General features: G+C 35.6%; 1 protein-coding gene across 1 annotated transcript in view; it reads right to left on the bottom strand.

Moving 5' to 3' along the window:
- NT5DC1 (5'-nucleotidase domain containing 1) overlaps window positions 1–22,981 on the bottom strand; it is a 120,058-nt gene that overhangs the window by 31,489 nt on the left and 65,588 nt on the right. Inside the window, exons 7-8 of the mRNA XM_048938414.1 lie at window positions 10,296–10,470; window positions 8,100–8,197 (exon numbers count right to left, since the gene is read on the bottom strand). Of these exons, the coding sequence (XP_048794371.1) occupies window positions 8,100–8,197; window positions 10,296–10,470 (273 nt within the window). The remainder of the gene's footprint in view (window positions 1–8,099; window positions 8,198–10,295; window positions 10,471–22,981) is intronic.

Raw genomic sequence — 22,981 nt, 5'->3', positions numbered from 1 at the left:
GGCTGTTTCAGAAAATGTCCAACTAATGTTGCAGAAAGAGTTAGTTATGCAAAGCCCACTACGCTACAGAATGCATTGTGTCTTCACAATCAGTAAGGAGTTCTCATAAATCCCAGGTCTTTTTCATCATCATATATTGTTAGACTACAACCACAGTACATATGTGCTTTAAGTTGAGTAGAATCATCAAATCCTTAGAGTTGGAAGAGACCTCTGATGGCCATCTAGTCCAACTCCCCTGCAATGAACAGGGACACCACAGCTAGACCATGTTGCCCAAGGTCTGTTCCAGCCTTGCCTTGAATGTTTCCAGGGACAGGGCAACAGCAACATCACAAGGCACTGGAGCACTGACAAGTATTAGAGTACTGACTACTTTGATTCTAAATCTTGCATGTGAGTACTTTTTCTCAGATACCATGGAATAAAAAATTGTCTCCTCTTAATAAATCTATTCAGGTGTTGGAGAACAATTTATTTAATGCACAGAAGTCTGTTTGCTGAGCATAGTTGTGTTTGAAATATGAACTGGTCATTAAGGTATTTTTGGTTTTGGCTTTGAAAATGCAGACTTAGTTATGATCAAGTTCTGTGGGGATTCAATATCTAAAGAGAACAGGGCTGACAGGCCCTTAGTAGCTCATCTTGCTGTAAAAAATACCTTGAATTTTTTTGGATGAATTGGGTTTCCTATGCATGAGAACTTTTGTACCTTATCTCCCTAGTACTAATGGTACAGTCCAGATGGGACTGTATCACAGTTCCATTCTCTGATAAAATTTTGAAATAGAAGAAAATAGAAAATGAGTTCAAAATTATGATTGAGAATTTTTCTATTGATTCTGATTTCTAACAACCTTCCTACCACATGTTTTATGCGTTGAAATATCATTATATACATATATTTCATTCCATTTGTAGTTTACATCATCACTGTATGTTATTGTTAAAACAATCCTTCTAATTGCTTCTTCTAAATACTGATATCACCTCTTTATCAACCACATTTAAAGCATCATTATGAGTTAAAGACTGCAAGATAATTCCTAGAAGTTTGGTAAACTTTTCTAAATATACAAGCTTGGGAGACTTCATTCATAAAATCAGGAATATAGTTGTCACACTTCTCTACGAAGACAGTTACTTCCACTAAAATTAAACCTAAACATGACTTGATAACCAATATCCAATTTTAAGAAATCAGGGATTTGGAACTGTCTTCCAAAACAAAATGGTACTCTAGTCTACTGCTTTCAGTAACTTGAAATAATTACTAAATAATTATTGCATTGTTTGAAAAAGTCAGTATAGAACACAGCAAGTTAATAGTACCAATTCCTTAAACTTATAAGGATATATCACTGAACCATAAAAAGTAAATCCACCAGAATTAATTGCAATTCTATTCTATCTTATTTCACCATTCTGAATCTTGGAAAGGGCTAAAAGGATTTTCACAGTCAGGACTCTGATGAAGTTCTTATGCAAAAAATTTACAGTTCTTCACTGCTTCTGGATTAGGACATTAGATATTCAGATCTGCCAGAGATATGATTATGGGTAAGTCATTCAATCTTTTTGAGTTTCAGTTCCTTGGCACTAACAGAAAAGCTTGTACTTTTTTTTCAGCCATCTGTTTATATGCCCTGCCCGTGGACTCCATGAAGACAGAGGCTGGCTCTTATCAGGTGTTTGCACAGTACCTTAAAGAATAGGGTTTTGAGTTTTTTTCAGGCCTTGAATATGATATAATATAATCAATAACTAGCATTTTGCAGTAGTGCTAATCACTGCAGCTCCTTTTGAAAAATGAAAACACACTTTTCACAGACAAAGAACTCTGTTTTTTGAGTACTTGGCAACTATGCTAAACATGTTTTCCATATTTAACAAAAGGAATATTGTTTATATCCAGCTTTTGAAAACAGGAGCTTTAGCTTTCTTTGAAATAGCTTTCAGTAATATTCTTATCAGTTTAGTGCCAAACATAGTATTTATTATCAAAAGTAATCAGCTAAAGCAACCCCTGCTGCTACAGAAGCACTTTGCAGCTTTCAAACAAAAATCAGTGTTCTGATTTTTGGATGAATAACTTTTTATTCCTTTTATCTTCTGAGCTGCTTTGAAGACTCTACAAATATATGAAGAATTTGGCTTGACACATTTACTCTATTTTTTCTTTTAGAGAAGAACAGGCATTGGAGAATGTATCTTACAATTCAGCATTTATCTTCATATTCAGAAACAACAACAAAAAAAGCGCCTTATTTCAAAGAATATTTATTAAAAAAAAATTAAATAAAGAACGTGTTGTTTGTGAACTGTGGTAGAAATAATGGGGCCTATTTTCCTCTGAAATTATGTCTTGCAGTTGAATTCACTGAATGCCAATGGGGTACAATGTCTCATGGATGCATTTACACTAGATGGGTCATCTGTCGCTAGGCTCTCCTGTGTGACCTCTGCTGTCTAATAAGGAATAAGTTTACACTGCAGTCTTTCCCTGAGCTGGGACTGACTGACCAGTTCTTTCCTTTCTGGTATGTAGTGTCTGAGAATACTATATATCCAGCCTAAAACTCCGTGAATGTTAAGCCATACTCAAACGTGCTAGAGATTGCATTGTTCACAGAGCTCTGCAGGACAGACAGGACAGAAATTCCTACTGCCATGGGATTGCATAAGTCTCAGTCTAGGGAAACAGACTAAATGTTGAAGAATTAGCCTGGTAGCTCTTCTGGCTAGTACAGTAGGGTTATCAGACAAAGATGCTTGAGAGACAGCATCCAATCCCCTATCCAAAAGCTGAGACAGCTGATAGCCATGCATGACCCATGTTAGAAGGGGACATCAGCTGACATTCCAGCATGATTTAAGCTCCAAATGTACAGCCTTAGTTAGGGCAGCGCAGTGCTGTCCTTGTAGAACTGTAGAAACAGAAACTAAACTTGGCCACAAAATTGGCAGGTATGTATAAACAGCTCAGTGACAATCTGGCCTCCCACTACTTCTGAGGCAAATATTAGTAAAGCCCATTCCCGAAAAAATTTAAACCAAATCCCTCCATTCCTTCCCTCAGCAGAAAGGAATGGTTCAGATTACCATGAAAGGGAGTACTGTCATGGAAAATTTGGCTTCCTTGTTTCTTTGGCTATCATCCACTACTACTCAATGGCATTTTACAGGAATTACATAGGTTTAACTATGTCATTGTAATAGTGGTTACATATACAAACAGTGCAAACTGCAGCATTGCCCCTTGCATCATTTTATAACCACAGCTATACTGACAGGAGTCCTTAGGAATTGGATGCAGTGACCCTTGTCCATTCCAACTGATCCTTTCCAACTTGAGATATTCTGTGATTCTATTACATCCTTCCAAGTAGCAACAAAAATTACTTCCTCAATTTCCCACTAACCTGATATCCCTACCATGGAATCAAAATGTTCTGAACACTTGTTTTTCTGAGGCAACAACCGCCAAAACTTTGAAACTACCAATCTGGCATTGATCAAGCTGCAAAGAGGGACTTCAGCTGAAGGCATCGTCTTTATGAGGTACTGCCACAATCTCTTCTGGTTTTCAGAATAAAAACCAAAAACTGTCAGAATGTATAACTGATTATGAAGATCTCATTATTTAAAGCCTTTCATCATTTATTTAGGCAACCAAATAGTTGTCTAAAAACACATTCTTCTTTCTACAGAAATGATGGATAAAATATAAATCTCCAGTCAAGAAAAGAGTAGGAAATTACTTCTTACTGGTGTCTTGGGTATAGAACCAGATATTTCATCTCTTAAAATAGCTGACCCCCTTCTGCCAGCAAGATACAGGGTGTGTTTCTGGTATTAGAGAATTAGGAGAGGCTCAATCTTCATATCATATTGTCAAAAGGTATAAAAAGATCTAAATTTGAAAATCAGAGATTAAAAATAGGTTATAAGTCAGTTACAAGTGCCCTTTTCCTTTACAAAATACCCAGAAAATATGTGGTGAACAGTGGCAATGCACTACATAGAACTTCTAAATGAGACCTGCATGAAAAGAATTTTATTACTTTCATGAACTATGTAAGTGAATGATGCTAGAATATTTGAAAGCTATATTCCTTTATAAAGGTGCAATACCATCTGTTTCAAAATTTCCACATTTTTAATGGTTTAATTTAGTTTTACTAAAAGTACTGAAAATTATTTACTGGGTAGTATTTTGCTATTCTCCTGCCTTTAAAGAAAGAAGTCTCAAATAAAAAGAATGACATGAAAAATAATATGGCTTACACATTTAACATCCAGGGAAATTAAGCCACTTCCTTCCAGATTCCGCTACTCGGGCCTGAAATGCCTTGCAATATAAATACATAAAAATAGCTGTACAGGCTCAATCCTGACTCTCCACCCACTTCTGCATCCCACCTTTGGCAGTAATCAAGCCCAGATGTTGCAGAAGAAAGCTTAAAATGCAGACATGGAACCATGTATTTCTTATGAAGTCTTGCAGGCCATAATAATTAGACTGTCTTCCCCCTACAAGTATGCCATTTTATATCCTGCCCCTTATTTTTTTTTTCTAATTTATCTTTTCAGTTCTTAGCATTTTCCTATATTTTTAGAAGGATTGAGAAGAATTACTGAAGGAAGCAGCTGAATTGTTAAAATGGCAGTTACAAACAAGAGAATTGGAAAAAAATAGAGGACTAACAGACTTTGCTAAGTTGGGGGCTACATCATGTACAAGAAGGAACATAAACAGGACAGGAATTCAAGTGCAGGAATAAGGTAGCCAGGTTAGAACTGTAACTGAAAGTGGGCTATGAAAACCTAAGACTCCCTGCAGGAAGGAGGAGAGTTGGTTTGCTTCTCTGGGCACTGGAGAAAGGCACACAACCTCAAAAATATATTGCAACCACTGCTACTCCATATGCAGGATTTTTTTTTGCCTAGCATGTTTATGCACATATATATATGAAGATATATCGTCAAATACACTCCAAAATATTCATTGTACAGTCAAACACTGAACATATAACAATACCAGCAACACAACCTTAGCTGATCAAAAAACCTGACCAAAAGACAGTAACTGTTTCTGAGCTGGAAATAAAGAATATAAATATTCTATTCAGGATCAAGTGAGAACACCCTGTACTTACAGACGGTTTTCAGTGAAGTTAGGGCTATCTTTAGCATTTCCATTTTAACTCTGCATTCCAAACAATATATCTGGCAATATCAGAACTGGCCATCAGGACAGTAATTTAACATTCGTTAGCAAGCGATAGACAGAAAGCTCTGCTGTCAAACGTTACAGAAATCTTGATGTTTTGCAGTATCTCAGATGATCCACAGCTATATTTGCTATTTGTATTCCTTCAAGCCCACCACGGAATTTTATATTATTTTTAAGACAGATGTAGTAATTGAAAGTAAAGATAGAAAGTTCTGCACTCTCAGTGTGGGATTTACACAAACATTACCAACCAGATTCTTAGATTTAATAGCTCAAGATGTTACTAGTACTTCCATGACTCAATTAAATAATTTCTCTCTGTAGAAGAAAAAGCAATCTTCTGAATAACAAGTACCTCGGATAAATTATGGAGTATTTGCATTATGGGAACAATTTATTTACATAATACTGTTCTCCCAAACTATGTGCTTAAGACACACCTAAGTATAAAAACTGTTTTTCCAGGAAAAACTAAATGTAGCTGTTAAGAAAGCTAGAAAGATATGTATAAGCTGTTCCTTCATTTAACAGAATGGTGCAGTGAAAGATAACTATGCTAAACAAATAATGAAATACTGTGCTTTTCAGTGCCTCGCTTTAACAAAAAGTAGTCACATGATTTTTTTAAGACTTCAAACTGGCGCGTGTCTTGAAACTCAGATGAAGTAGTGATGCATTTTTAATTGCACAGTTAAAATCATTTTCGTTGTTCTAAACGGATTAGTTTTAAAATGATTTGCCAACTGAAAAACAACAACAACAACAACATTTCTGTGCAACAGTTATCCGATCTCACATCTCTAGACAATGACTACTTTGTCACATTGTCCGGCTTCTTGTCCTCCTTCAAATGTTTACTGAACACAGTCACCTGTTTGAAATCATTCACAGCAAAGAATTTACTCTCTTCTGTAAGCTTCAAAGACTTCCTCTTAATAAATCTGCAGCAAAAATCCTTTGATGGATGAATGAAATTCATCTCCAGTTCACAATGCAACACTTGAGGTGTTTGAAATTAAAAAACACATTCCATATTTTTTGCCTTAAGTACATTTATAACATTTGACCTTGTAATAGACGGGCAAATCAAAGGGGTGAAATTATCAGTGCCTGCCCTGAAGCTGTATGTTCATTGTGAGGAACACAAAAGGAGGGAAGCAAAAGATACGTTATAAAAGTGTATTATTATTTTGGACATTTCCTCACATAATTATTCTATTCATTAAACTTCACGTAGTCTTAAACAAGCATTCTGCTGTTTTAAACCGTGTCTCTAACAGCTTGTTCTAAAGTATAATTCTTTGCTTTAAATGCTCAGGTTCATTTTTCAGAAGAAGCCATTTACTGTCCATAAAATACAAATTTATTAAAAATAAGTCCACTCACAGCTTATTATTTATCTGATGGCTTTATATACCTTTGTGCCACTTATCTATTAGTATAGTGATACATTTTAATGAGTGAGCAACCCTCACTTAAGCATCTTTGCAATGCCAGAACATAGTGAATGAAAACTAGTGAGTCAGCAAGAGGGTTCCAGGGAATGCTACTTCTGTCTGAATGCAGGAGAAAGAATTCATGGCTTCATGAAAATTGGTACTTACAGTCACACAATGTGATTAAGCTAATTCTACACAATATTTCTCAAAGGAGACAGAAATGCAAAGTCTTTTTCCCCTCTTCTGACCTTGTTGCAAAGAAAAATTTTTGCCTGTCTGTTGAATTTACTGAAACTGACCAAAAGGTTCAAACGTTGCTAGCTGGATTACCGACAGCAACACAGCAGGACTTCCTTAGGAAATGAGGCTAATAAGATTGTTTAAAATATCCAAAGTGGATTATATTTTATTTTCAGTTTGCATTATATGAAGTTAAATAAAATGTTTACAGAAATCAGCTTTTTTTTACCCTTTATATTTTTTTTATTTTCCTCATTCCATAGTAACAGTTCTCTAAGTATATTTTTTCTAGAATTGTCAACTTGCAATTTCCTAGTTGTATTAAACCTTTAAAGATTTCATTTAACATCTTTATTACTAACTTTCCTATGTGGATAGAAGAAACATTTAAATGCAGCTTTAACATATATTTCCACTGCTAGTTTTAGTTTTACCATAAAAGTTCCACAGTCAGTTTTTCTTTTGGTCTACAACAGCTGATTTTCCTGTCATAAAATGCTAAAATGTATGCTGGTGTATCCTATTTTGGATACAAAGGTTAATTCTTAAGCAGCTTTTAATCATTTTGATGTTGAAGAGAATATGGAAAAATTAACTGGCTTCAGCCATGTTTCTGTTCTTACTTACAAACACTGTTTGTCAAACTTTTTTTTACAACCTTAATTACCTAATGGCTCTTAATTAGGTTGTCAAAAGTGCTAAATGTTTCAGAACGTTTTGACTGAATTGAGTACAGTAGCACTTCCATTTGCCTACTGTGTTGTGATTTAACCAAAGTACACACATTTAATACTGTCAGATTTCCATCATAAATAATTTCCTCTAACCTTGTAATTTTATTTGTAACATTCTTAAATCTTTAAATATTTCTGTTATATTATGCTCAGCAAAGAATAAGATTCTTAGTTTTTTATTAATGATGCACTATCTGAGCATCAATACCATTTTTAATTGCTGTCACAGATTTGCCTTTTCACTCTAAATCTTAATTTCTCAGCGCTCCTCAGTCTCAACAGAATTTTTTACTAATATCTTTAGAAGAGTCTTGTGTAGAATCCATTTTATGTATTAAGCTACATTTTCAAAATATGTTGTTCAGACTATTTGTTCGGTTCAGTCTTCTCATATGTTTTTCTTTATAACAGATGTAAGAAGGTGAGAAGGAAGTCATGGCTGCAACTTACCAAGAGTTCGGAAAGGTCTTTGGTTTGGAGTATGGGAGAAAAAGCCAGGTTTCAAAGCATTTGTGATCACAACATCAAAATATTCTTCAAAATCATTTCTGGAAAGCAAAGGAAATTAAATTCAGTGTTCACACTTCAGGATTTGACAAACTAGTACAACACTTCACTAAAGCATCCTCTTCTGTTGTGGTTGTTTTTTTTTTCTGTATAGAAAAGTGTGATTATTATTATTTGTTATTAAAATATTTAAATATTTACTAAATATTTAAATAATTATTATTTAATTATTATTAAATTCTCACTGCTGATTTTAGGTGGACAGCAATTTCTTTGCAAAAGGGGAACTTTTTCAAGAAACTGAAAATACGTTAAGAATAATATCCTTATCTTCAAATTGCTAAGTGGTGAAAACTTCACACATATCTCCACTTTTCATCTTTTTTTTTTTTTAAATGTACTATTAATTAACTGAAAAGAAATATTGAAAAAAGGAAAATGAAGCAATTCACAAGGGTTGATGTAAAAAAATAAAATGCAGTTAACCTGGCAAAATTAAGGTTAAGAGAACAGATAGTATATATGAACCTAGACTGTATTCTAGTGGTACAAAAAGCAGCTAGTGAAAGTAGAGATTCATCATTTGATACAGGAGGCATGGAGTAGATAAGAGTAAGAGAGTGTTTAGAATTACTTTCAAGACAAAAAAATACTTCAGTAAGATCTAATGGACAGTGAAGTACTTATTACTCCAGAAGATGTCTGTGAAGCCATTTTTGATCAGTCACTGGAAAAGATGATTTTAGAATATCATATACTCATGAGAAAAGAGACAAAGTGATCCAGTATTCTTCTAGAAGAGTATCTCTTCTGTCTTTTGAGAGGCACCCAATCTTCTCTATCATGTTTCAAGTAGGATCTCTACTGCTGCCTTCAGAGCACTGGAACAGGCTACCCAGAGTGTCTGCAGAATCTCCTCTGGAGATATTAACAACCTGCCTGGATGCCTTCCTGTGCAACCTACTGTAGAGAATCTGTTTTAGTGGGTAGGGGGTTGGTCTGGATGATTTCCAGAGGTTCCTTCCAACCCCTTTGATTCTGTGAAAACTGCTGAAACATATTTCACCAAAGAAAAAAGCCAAAATCATTATATGTAGCTAATGATTTTAGTTTTATACCAAATTTTTGTTCAGAAAACCACTAGACAGATCTACATTAAAAAGTTAATTCACAAACAGCTTTCTCAATAGAAGAATTTTTTTTTTTTTTTGCAAGGAGGTGGGTTTACCTCATCAGATGACAATGCACAATATTCATACAAAGCAGTGAGAACTGGTACAGCTGATGCTTCATTTAGCCCATAGAGAACAATAGACAAGTGATACTGGTGGGACTGGTTTTGGGAGGTTGCTCTGGTTTCCAGTTTACCTGTTTTTTGTTTTTTTTTTTTAAAACTGTGCTGCTGTATTCACTTTGCTGCTTCCTTGCATATCCAGATAGTCAAGATTGGCTCACATTGTACTACTTTTGTTTCTTCGATTCACTAGTTTCACCATGTCACCTGCCTAACCATCACTGATTAATTCCTTTCTGGAGGTGTAAGTTCTGCTTCATTTCACTGAATGTGACTTGACCAGTTGTGTTAAAAAAAATACAGGTAAAAAATAGCTATTGTCAGCAGCTGCAAATCTCAACCGACTGCCAAGTGCAATCAACTACCTGTTTTATCTTTTGTGCTGTGATCTGCAAATGCACATTCCTCATGCACAGACATCTTGTGGAAGCTATTATGAGGAAGAAGTATTTGTTTTTCCGTGCAGATTTAATGTGAAAAGAAGAGAAATATAACTACTGCTGGCACTTATGATGAGAGAGGCACAGATAACGTTGTAAAAATGGATGGTATTCAGATGTTGCCTTCCATTAGGTGTTGGCCTGAAGATATTTCTTGATGTCTTTAAATCCATCATGATGCCCAGAAAAGATGTAAGATATTTATGCTGTGGGCCAGATGAAGCTCACAAACTAATAAATGAACTACTTTGTCTTGAGTACCTTGCTACTAGAGATAGACCTACCAGAAACTTAAGTTAAAAATAATTTATAACAAATAAAGAAAGGAAAATTAACCTTCCTGTAGCTCAGGCTTATTTCCATTTGGCATCTGGAAATATTATTTGAAATGGACACTGCACTTACCCAAGAATATATTCACACAGGAGCCTGCAATAGTCACTGTGAGAACTGGTAATTAATAGCAGAATCTTCCCAGCACTCTTCAGTTGTTTCAGCCACTTTTTTACAGAATTGGGACATCTTCGTAAGTATTTTTCTGGATGATTTTTCACTTCTGGGAAATATGTCCCACAGTCCTCTAAAAATTAAAACAAAATAATATATTAGCCAACCCTAGTCACAAACCACTTAATCTGCACAACAAATATCCTTTCATGTGCAAACAATAAAATTTAAAAAAGGCAAAACAAAGTTTAAAGATTTCCCTGGGTTGTAACTCAATATAAACAAAAAACAATGATGCGTTGTAGCAGAAATAATTTTCAGTTATTGTATTTGATGCTCTTTTACTCATGAGAGTAAATAATGCATATGTTACAGGTTATAGTCTTACACAACAAGTAACGGCTTCCATTGCCTTTGCTCAAATTTCGGATACTGTTTGTGATTTAAAAATGAGTTTAATGTTCAGAAAATTGTAAGAGCATGAAACTCTCAAGAACATTGTTCAGTTACTTCTTATGTCTTATGTTAGTACTGTCTGATGAGTAATGCTCATCTTAATATTTCTGCTGTTTCACAACTAGCATTTTATGTGCAAAGAGCTGATCAGACAAGGTGGCAAAGCTCACAGGTATGTGGAATACTAGGAACAGATACAAAAAACAACCAAAGTTCCAACATCAATAATGCTGTTTTTTCTGAACACTGCAGCAACAAAATTTTGTAAATACACTTGAAATGCAAGATTTTAAGAAGTACAGAATTACATAAAGTTAGCAATAAAATGTATCTATTAATTAATATCATATCAAGTAAATAAAGATATACCTTGATATAACCCATAACCACTGTACCAAGACATCAACATAATACGAAAGTTAACGTTTTTGCATCATCTCTATGACTTAAGCTTACATATTTCCTCTCTGATCAAATCCTCTATACCTAAAAATGTCAAGCTAGTTAAAGGTCTAAAAAGAAATAGCAATGCATAAACAGAAACAATACCAAGTGTTTGGTTTTCTGTCTGTGTGTGTGTTATAGTATTATGAACATTGCCAACATGAGATTATTTTTCTTCCAGCATTTGTTCTATATGCAACTGTCTGTGGTCAACTTTGCTGAATGATTTAATAAATCCCAGACATTACTTAGCTTTCTGGTATGTGAATAACGCTATTTTCATGTAAGAAAAAATAAGTTTTAAACCACTTGAACTTTAGCTATTTAATGAAAGAGAACATGTACAGTTGAAACAGTAGTATCAAAGAAAGACTGAAAGATACATACTGAGTGCTAAACATAATACCATTTTGTGAGTTAACATATTCAAGCATCTACAGATGGTAGGAGAAAAGTCCTCCATAAGGAGTCCCAAATTAAATGCCATCACTGCAGCTAGCCAAGAGACAAAAATCTCTTATTCTGTACTGTAACTTGACAGATACCTGTCCAAAAGCTACAGAGTGGACTGCTATATCTCAGGAAAACCCCTTAAACAAAACCTATCAGCTTCTAATCAAGTCACAATTTTACTCCATAGTATTTAGGTCAAGACATGTAACAGCCTTCACCAGAGGAATATAAGCATGTTCCTGCAGCTAGCTCAATGGGATACCACAATGTTTGTCTTGAGAGCCAGCCAAGAGCATTGGCTTTTTTGATTAAACAAAGCAGATCTACCAAGGAAGGTTTCCTGTGGAAAATGTTTTTACCCCGTTTCCTGGAACACGAATACTGTTTGGGATCAGCAATAAAGTTTTTAGTAGCAGAAGATGCCTTTCCTCTTCAGAATAGCTGTATTTCATGAACTATGCTATGACAAGTTTTCTTCTTTCGTTCTCTCCCCCTCCCTCCAGAAAATACATATTAACACAAACAAATGGAGACACAAGCAAAGCAGTTTTGACACTAGCTCCCACAGGTTCAAATAATCAAAGAAAGATGGTAAAGTTCATTTAAATATACAGTGATTTTTTATTATTATTATTATTTTTTTTTTACCCTGAGGGAAGAAGGAAAAAACATATGAACTTCAGTGCTGGACATATTTCATTGTCTGTTTTCCCTACCAAACGTCTCCCACTCTCATTCTTTGATGTGTAACCAATGTAAAGCCTTTAAGTAAATTTAAATATCACTGTTCTCTTCCCCCATACACTGTGAAGTAAGTGCTGCATAATAAATCTGTGATACCTCATCTTTTAGTTTCATCTTAAATGGAAAAGGTCAACAAGGCTGTATTCAACATATGAGCTGAAAGAGTCTTATTTTACTTTTCTGTCCAGACCCTTAAGCCCAATTGTTAATTGCAGGCAGGCAATAAATCAGTTCTCAACACTGGGATCTGGAATTTGCCTCTGGGCTGCTTGCTGTTAGGCAGTGATACCTTGGAATAACCCTCATTAACACACACTGTACTGTAAATAGACAAACATGGCTCAGAAAAAGTAGAGTTTAACTTTATTCCTAACATAGTATTGAATCTGGTGAAAACACGTTCCTTGAATATATACTCTTAATAGAGAAGTCTAATCACAAAAGCTTGCAAGACTTTATTGAAATCCAGGTAAAACAAAAGCTGAAAAACTTGTTCATTATCCCAGGCCAAGGGCAAGTACTGAGGAAGGCAGCAGAGCCATAGACACCTTGCTGGCAGAGTTGAGAAAATTTAATTATGTGATGAAGAAATTAGCATCATGTTAAGCCATCACAGTCAATTGAAATGTTTTGATGGTGAGAAATGAAGCATTTTTTTCCAAGTACTTCTTATCACTATACCACACATCATACTTTATTTTTCTTTAGAAAAACCTTAAAAGAATAAAAAATTATAATAAAACTCTGTTGAACAAAGAGTCAGTAAGCAATCAGAAAATAATTGATTTTATTGGTGCTAACACACGAGAGGAGAAAGTAAGCTAATTATCATAAATGGTTTTCTGCTACTATCATGCAACTCTCTTCCTGAAAAGCAGAAAAATAATTACTAGACAAGAACCATCCTTGAGAAGTAATGTTAGCCTGCAGTAACTCTTGTGGAGCATCCAAGTTTCAAAATTCTCTTAAAAAAAAACAAACCTATGAACATGGAACTATGAACATCCTTTAGAGAATCATTGGTGGTCCTCAAATTCACTGTCATAATGGAGGACTAATGGTGACCACTAGATCTACAACTGACCTCTTGCTACTTGCACATGGCCTAAAATAAAGTCTCCAAAATTTTATCCATTTTATAGACATCACTGAACATGGGGCTGTATGGATACTGACATGTATTAATATGCATGCAAAAATTAATGAAAAGAAACAACTTTTACCTCAAATGTCTCTATACAGTTAGCAGATTTGTATCCATGCAAAAGCCCATGCTAATAACCACACTTTGACAGTGTGAAGACTTTCTCAAAATATAAAGTGGAATCAAGAGGACTGTAATTATCAATGTAATAATCAACATATTTACCCTCCTACGACTTAATAAAAGAATTTATTCCAGTTATATGGAGTAGGAAACAAACCTCTGTAGACTGTATGCATGACTTTGTAATTTATTGCTGCTGCTCTGCAATGCAAGGGAATGAATGCCATTTTTCAACTTCCATTCTTGTTTCTGAACAGCTTCGTGAATTCTCTGGAATACAGCCTAAGATAATGCATAGGCAATTAACCTCTGCAGGACTTTATAATCATCTGCCAAATACCCTTTCAAAAATAGTAACAGGCTTCTCAGTTCATTAAGTATCTTTTCAGAAAATATGTTTTCAAGTAGAAGATAGAAATATAACCAATTAAAAGGTTGTCTAGAACTGCCACATCATAAAATGCTGCCAGAAACTGCTTCAGACTCTCTCAACAGATCTACTTAATGTCATGTTTTCTAAGTAACATAATTTCCTCTACGTATATTACCAAAACTTCCTCTAGCATCTAGTTCAGGGTTTGTTTTTTCTTGTCTAATCTGATCTTGATGATTGATCAAGATGTCCTTTGCAATTCTTGCCATGTAAGTTAACTGCTTGTAATACAGCTGTTATAATAAGCATGACAGGAAATCTATATATCCGGAATGTGAAATCCTCAGACCAAACTCAGAAAGAACAGTGCTTGTAGGGACGGGCAGAAGTCCTTAAGCACAGACAAAACAATCCAGGCTTTAATTCAATCACCCTCCTCTAATACAGTCACAAAGTTATGATATTCAAATATACTATTTGATGTTCCAATACAATACATTAAGAACTGTGTTTCCCCACATTACGTTCTCTTGTGCTCTTCACTATAGCACTTTCCTTTGGCAGGGTCAGTTTGCACCCCACTAGTTCTAGATTATTTTGGGCTCAAAGGCTGTAATCTGCATTGCTGGGACAATGTAGTTTTTATCTCTTAACTGTCATTTGGGTTATTAAAAAAAAAAAAATATTGAGGAGGTGCATTTCTGGCAAGGCTTCATTCCAGAACTAAAACACAGAAATATAGCACATTTTTCAAGATTGTTACTAATTCTAAGGGGCAGCTACTTGACTGAATATAAAAGAATTTAAGCACTATTTATATGGTTTAGCTAAGCAGAGAGGTATGAGACTGAAAATATCCTTACTATTCAGCCAAGAAAAATAAACTTTCAGCTGCCAATTTGTAGCTTGTATTTAGTGGCTTTATAACTAATCATTCTTACAAAGGAAGTAGTATTTGGTATGTGACTTTACTCTGTTTTAAATTCAAAGGCAACTTGATAGCTTAGCTATCAATACCAATTGCTAGATTCTCTGCAACCCTGAAGTGAGGAAAGGTTTATACCTCTTTCCCAATTTTAGTCTGAATGCTGGCTTGTACATAACAGTCATTTATTTGATAAACAGAGAGGAGTTGAAGTAAAGTCTTACTGTAGATAAATGATGAGGCAGACAAGGCAAACAACTATGTTCACTGTATACTGCTTTCCACTATATTGTGTATTGCTTTTCTAGCATCTTATGGCACCTCAGGATATCAGAGTGAACACAAAGACAATTCTTTCACTATTGATGTTGGCTTCTTTTCTTGTCTAAACATTTCCAACATCTAACATGAGCATTCAACATATACACAAGAAAACTGCCTTCACTACAAAATAATTTGCAAGATAATTTACTTTCCTGCTAATGAAAGGAAGTATAGGAGAAAGAGCATGCTTGCTAAATCTGCATTAGCCAAGTCATCTTCATCTCCTTTCCTTTAAGATGGAGTAGGAGGAATAGCAGAAGCAGGATGAGAGGCAGAGAGAAAGAAATGTTAGCATAAAGTAAGATAAGAAGAGTTAAGTGCAAAGCAAGGATGATGGGGTAAAATGTTATATTCTGGAGGCTAGGCCTCAGGCAGGTATCAGAAACAGAGAACAGCAGGAAGCAATAAATCATCCTTCTCTTTCCCCCAGAAGACAGAGATGTTTAAAAACAGTGAAAGGATGCAAGTTCAGCAAGACAGGAGTTATAAAGAAAATGGCATAGGAGCAAAAAAGAAACAGACAAAATATTCTATATTTTTATGTTTTCTGCAATTGTCTCAATTCCTTATCTGAGACTGTGCAGTTCTTTAACAGACCAAAGGTTTAGACACCCTGGCCTAGGAAGAATACTAGCTATTTACACCTCTTAGTTAACTAGAAGCAGACATAAAAAGAGCATATTGAGTTTGGAGGTAATGGAAATATTATTATTACAATACCAAATCTGTTTTTCAAATGAGAAAAAGAGAGAGAAAAAGTGTTTCAAGGACAGAAGGGAAAAAGAATTATGTCTAGGCTGACCATCAGAGACCACAGACTCCAAATGACACCCAGGCAGGTCACTGCCCACCATGAAAGTGAACTTGGAGTATGATGATCTTCTGCTTGTCAAAGTTAAGAACTGTGTTCCTGGATATATGAGAAGCTGCCAAAAAATAAAAATAAAAAAAATAGTATCTTGTATCTTTCAAATGACACTTGAATGAGGGAGGACAAGACTGAGGGAAAAAAAGACAGACTACAGAGAATCTAGGAAAATAGAAAGAGAAACAAAAAATGATAAGTTGTAGTTTATTAATAATATGTTTCCGAAAACCTCTATTGGCATATGCCTGACTCTAGTCAGGCAGAAATGGAATAGTAATAAATAAAATATGTTATTTGCTAAAATAATAAACTATTTTCCAGTGGTGACAAGTGCATATGTTCACCTTGATTAATTTTGAGGGGGTGACTATAAGGGAGGAATCTGTGGTAGGCTAGAGAAAACACAACTATTTGGATTAACAGTGACTGCAGAGCTATATAAATATTTAATATATTGAGCAAAACACTTCAGTAGAACTCACACAAAACACCACTTCTTCAAACATTTCATGGTTACTTTCTCTTCTACTTTTTTCTACTCCTATGGCCTACGAGAAGCATACTACAAAAATTTAAATGCTCTGGGATCTGAAGATAGTTTTCAAACTAAAAGAAGGCTGAATGCCTAGATATTCTCTAAAGGAAGCCAAGAGCAGCTGTTGTTGCTCTTGGGCTGATTGAAATGTTGGTACATATTTGATGTCTTTCAGACCATAACTTGGGTCAACTCACGCACTGTTAAATATATTTCCCTAGTAAAAAAAGAAACAATTTAGGACAGAAGGAGGAAATTGTTTTGTTTAACAGACAAGTGCAGGAGAATACAGAGAAGAAGCTGGGAAATGAATGCTGCGGTGGTCAGAAAGAAATGCTGGCACCTAATTTGACAGGAATTCAAATATAGAGTACAGTATTTACTTATATAGCTGATGAGGCTTACTTGAGTGTGCTGGCTTGGCTGAGACATGCTGCTACACTTGATGTTGAAGTGAAATGCGTAATAAAGAAATAAAGTACACATCATATATATTTTATAATAAAAGCACAATTTGCTGACAAATCTAAACAAACTAGAAGTCCTACTCAGCAGTCCTGCTCTACCAACAGGACATTACAGGTTACTCTGTAGATCTCGAATGAAAAAGGCTCCAGAGATGAAAAGACAGGTACTATGAGGCACTTATTACAGTAAGAATGAAGTTAAATTTCTCATAAATATCCTTCCTGGAAGCATTAGCAGTTTACTGCAAGCAGTAGTAGTTTATAGTCTTCTCTAAGAAGCTTGCACAGCTGCAGGAAGAAAAACCTACTTCTGCACGTAATTGTTTACCATACAAACAGTTAATCCACATGCTACTGAAGAGAGAGACCAGCTTCACTGACTGAAAACTCCTCCCTTCAGGCGTTATTTCTCAGTTCCACTGTGCAGCTGATGCCATCTAGCGACAGGGGATACCGCCCACCAGGAACTCGCCCGGCCCAGGGATATAGGAGGGCTGCTGGCTGGGTTCCATCTCCCCTAGATGTAAGGCAGCCCCTCTGCTGCCAGAATGACCGAGACAGGGTTGTCCCACCCAGAGGCAAAGATCCACAACGGCCAGAAGTCACAGCACATGCATGCAGAAGGCTCGGCTCCTGGCCATCTGGAAAAGACTGGATGATTTGTCTGCTTAAAGATAAAGCCAAATAAAAAATAATGCCAGTCTTCAAGCACATAAAAAGCTGCTTAGAGAGGTAAAAAAAGAAAAAGGGAATAATGTCCCCCTAAGACGAAAGTCAATGAGTCAAGAAGCATTGAGCTTGTGCCTCCAAAAGCAAGATAAGAATTTTTCCAATTTCAAGGGTATTGATGCACTGGAAAAGTTGCCTCAGAGGTTCTATAGGACCCATAGGTATAGGTCTTTAAAAAGAGTCTGGACAGCTACCTGCCAGAGAGAGAATACCTAACCCATCCCTTTAGTACTGGTGAGGCAAAACCAAGATAACTTCTATAGTTACTTAAAATAATATGATTACGTATTACAGATGAATTTGCAGCCTGTTTTCCACTTGTTCTTTAATAAATAGGGCAAGAGTTCATATTCAACCCCCTCATCTATGGATAATGATGCCTAGGATTATGTTCAAAACAAAGTTTGCTTGTAGATTGGTGAAGGGAATGAATGCAGCAAGCAGCAGAAATATAGCTTTTGACTTGTTGCTGTTAATAACATAGTTTTCATCAAAATGAACAATACACAAACTAAGGGACCACACAGTTATACCGAAATCGCTGTTGGAAACCCCAAGCCCATCTACAAGCATTTTGGAGGTTAGAGGCTAGGGGAAATCTGTATTTTAAAGTTAAGAAAAACTTTCCATGTGTTCCACCTGTGATCCTGCAATGTTTTTTCTCCTAGCTTGAATTTTCTCTTTTAGCGTTATCTAAACAAGGGCCACAAGATAAAAAGTAAACCTGTAAATATCACTTAATGTAAAATAGGTCCCTAGTGAGCAGAGTCTGGTTGAAATTAATACCAAGAGTGAGCATGAGGAAAATGGTTTCTGTAAGCAGAATTGTGAAAGAATCTTATTTTTATCTCCTAGGTTTCTCTAGGATTCCAGAATGAGGAAAATTCTACAAACCCCTAAAAAAAAAAAAAAAAAAAAAAAAGAAAGGAATAAAGGAGAAACACTCGTGTGCACATGCACACAAACTGGCAGTCGCTTACTGTCACAAGCCTATTTTGCAAGCCAGGCAGAAGCACTGTCTCTGCCTTGTTGGAACATGGTTCCAGTCTGCTGAATCCTGGTGCTGACATGATTTTGTTTTTGTGCTTTAATCTCACTTATCTGACCCTCGCCACTTCATATAGCAACAGAGACTCAAACTTTACAATAGCTCTGCATACAGGCATCCTAAGCATTAAACCTGGAATTAATATTTGGTTCTGTATTTCAAGCTCCTCCACTGGAAATCTCAGACCAAAATTACAATCTCAATCTGGCAAAAAAAAAAGCAATCACAAATCTGTGCCCCATAAATGCTTGAAGAAGGATACTTGCTATGTTTAATCTCTCCTTTTCTGTTATTTTGATTGGAAATGAATTGTTAATGCAAAATCATGCACTCTCATGGTCAAGCTCCACTGCCATATACTTGTAAGAAATATCTCAATTTTTATTCAGATTTCGTTCCTATGAAGGAGCTGAATTGATTCTAGCAAGGGTAATTCAAGCTAATAGCAATCTAACATGCAAATATCAAGAAACACATATTAAAGTGGCTACAATTGCAATTAGAATATTGAAATTCAAGCTTCTGGAAGCCACATTTGGATGTGTGCTCAAAGGCACTCTGGCTTTAAGAGACTTCTTGCAAGAAGCAGATGGTAACATGCTTGAGATAGATCATATGCATCTGGACAGACATTTTTGTCATTTCTGGCCACTTACAGCCTCTAGCAAGTGAGAACTCTTGGCTTTCTGGGGCCATATCTGTATGGATTTTTGCAGCTAGTAGCAGGAAGACCTGGAAATGTAAAGCAACCTATATTCTTGATAAAAAATATGTAAGTTACTACAGAATTTCTCTTACAGTATGGTTGAAATTTGCTGTTGCTACTACTGTTAATGCAAACTTCACAGAGCTCAATCTCTCAGATTTCTTTAAGTCATATAGTAACTTCTCATCAACTGAAAATCCATGTCTTTATTCACTTCCCAAATGAATCTGCCTGTGGTTCATCTGCTGCAACAGCATACAAAACAAGTTTTTTTTGTTGGAAATGATTCTCTCTTGCAAGCCAACAATCCCAAACTGTTTACATCTGAAAACCTCAATTACAAAGGATGTGAACTAGCATATGTTTGGAAAATATGTCTATTAATCGGAGAGCTTTAAAAGCATCAAGAAATGTATGGTGCCCTCAGACCAGTAAACTACAGCTGTTTCATCCCACCTTCAGTGTATGCTGACAATGCCTTAAAGCTCACCACTGCACTGCCATGACGTGGGTGACTCACACCACTCACTAAGCAGTGCCATTCTGGACATCCTCCTGCTGGGCTCCTTGCAAGCAAACTGCAGAGGGAGCTGCCATGGGCCTTCACCAACAGTCCAATTCACGCCCCCTCCTGTTACATCCTCAGCAAAACGCTTCTTTGGTGAGGAAAAAAACCAAAAAATAGAAGTTATGCCTCCAGTCCTCACTGGGCTGCAAGAAGAAAGTCCTGCTGCTTATATCCCATGGGCACAGGGCTTCATCTGTGTGACCTGGGATTTATGGAAGGGAAACACTATGGTAGCAATTTACATTTACAAATATGGCATGCTCAAAGCATTGGTAGACACATTTTCCACAGAGCAACAAGACTCTTCACTGAATATTAGGAAGAAACTAGGTGCCACACAAACAGCTCTTGCTTTCCAGGCAGCCAGACTAAATACTAAGTCCCAAAAAAACAGACAGGTAAGGAGAGCTTATTTCAGCTTCCGGATTTAAATCCCTGTTCATGTTGAAGGCAAAGACATGTGGACAGTAAAGTTTGCTTGCAGCTCTATACCTTCTCCAATAAGTAGAGTTAGCATTTTTTTTTTTTTTTTTAAATCCTTCTTTACTTTTTTTTTTTACTGCCATTATATGAACACATGAAATACTTGTGCTTATATCATGTATTAAGGTCTTTCTTTTATTACCTCCTTCCTACTAGAAGATACAAACTAAGCGTGAAAAAAAAAAAAATCACTACAGTGATAATGGGGTACAAAGTATAGACCTCTTCTTTTATCATTATAATGCTTCAATGAGGATAAATCACAAATTGCATCAGCACCAGCAGTTCTGTTGCAATTGCTTTTTAAAAGAACTTTTCCTACTGCATAAGAACTTGGGAAAAGCAAAAAGAAATAAGCAGAAATAAGGTTTTCTTTTATCTTTAAAAGGGTGGAAATTTTCAAGCATCAAAAAACATTTGAGCTTCAAGTATATAACTCTGTCTAATAATACTAGATCAGCTATCCTTACATGCAGATCTTTCAGGAAATTAGCCCTATGTGCATTCACTGGTAAAGGCTGTTAAGTAGCAAAACTGTGTGAGTGTAAGATCATTTGCACAGAGAGATAAATACACTTGTAAGGAAAATGTCATTATATCAGTATAAATACAAGTTTATGGGCAAGTAATAGACTTCATCACTATCTCAAAGAAATTCAAAATTATTAGGTCTCTGTATACAACACTTTTACCAGTCTTTAGAAAAACTACTATAAATTATTATGTCCTCATGTAATTTCTAGATACTTAAGGCCTTTTCATACGTAAAATTTCCAAGAAAAAGTATTATTATTGCTAAAGAAAAAAAAAATAATACAGAAAACAGAACCTTGGAGACAAAAATATGTTTAGTAAATTTAGTTGTATATTAAGATAACTGTAACATTGAAGTGTTGCTGAAGAAAATTTCAAGTCCGTATAGGCAACAAAGAGTTACTATAATAAAAGGCATTAAAGGATACCCATATAAGAACATATGAGAGACATTTAAGAACACTGCCATAAGATGGACAGCTTAGTGCAGACAGAGTCAGACCAAGAGATAAGAAGCACATTTTGGAATGCCACAGGTATGTAAGCATATTGGAATAGGCTGCCCAGTGATGTTGTGGATGCCCCATCCCTGGAGGTGTTCTAGTCCAGGTTGGATAGAGCCCTGGGTAGCCTGAACTACTGCTTGATCTAGCATTTGGCAACCCTGACTGTGGTAGGGAGGTTAGAAATAGATGATCTTTGAGGTCCCTTCTAATGCAAACCATTTTATGATCCTATGTTAGAAAAATTACTTGGAAACCTAAAGTCCTCTGGATGTGGTCCTTGGGCAACCTGGTCTGGTGTCCCTGCTTCAGCAGGAGTTGGACCAGATACTCTCCAAGGGTCCCTTCTAGTCTCAGCCATTCCATGATTCTGTGGAAAGCATACAGTAAAGTTGTATGGTTCTTCAGTAGTACAAAGTACTCAATTGTCAAAATTGGGTGTGTAAATTGTGATCATACAGTTGCTTGTAAGTGTGTAATCTGCAATATCTTTTTTTGTTTTTTTTAATCTACTGTTTATATTACTACCTTGGGCTAAGCCAGATAATCTAGTTTAATGCTCCTATTGCTCATTTCCAACACTTGCTGCATGCAAGAAATAAGATTTCAAACAGAAAAAAACCTAAGTGTTTTTGCCATTGGTTTTCTGTACTACTATAATTGAATATAAGGTCTTGAAGCCAGGAAGAACACACACTACTTGAATTCAGTTGTTAGAATTTGCCTTTTACAGAAGTTCAAGCTGTGGTAACACAATGGTACTATTGGCTAGAATAACTGAGCAGACAAAGACTTCATTAGACTGCTAGCAATTACAAGATAGCCAAATAGAAAAATACATAATAGAGAAATAAAATACAATGTCATAAGTGAGAACAAAATCTATTCAAGAACAGTCTACTTTGTACAATTTTGGTACAGGCAAGACTGGAATAACAGTCAATATTGGGTTAATTGCAAAATGACTGAGAAAAGCATAGCTTTTAAGCTGCCTGTATATCAGTTGTTATTCAAGTGCTAAATGAATGTTCAGTATAATTACAGTGCTGCTCATGAAATCAGTAATGTGATTATAATTGTAGCATATATTTATAATTATTTACAGAAATGCATTGTTAGAAAATGAGTACAGTATCACACGCTATTATGAATGGAGGCATATAGAAAAGATGCTGTAGCAATTGGACAGATCTATACAATGGGAAGTGCGTTACAAC

This window comes from Lagopus muta, chromosome 2, assembly GCF_023343835.1.
Source record: "Lagopus muta isolate bLagMut1 chromosome 2, bLagMut1 primary, whole genome shotgun sequence".
Taxonomy (NCBI): domain Eukaryota; kingdom Metazoa; phylum Chordata; class Aves; order Galliformes; family Phasianidae; genus Lagopus; species Lagopus muta.
The sequence above is the reverse complement of the archived record's forward strand: the minus strand, read 5'-3'. Positions and strand labels throughout refer to the sequence as shown.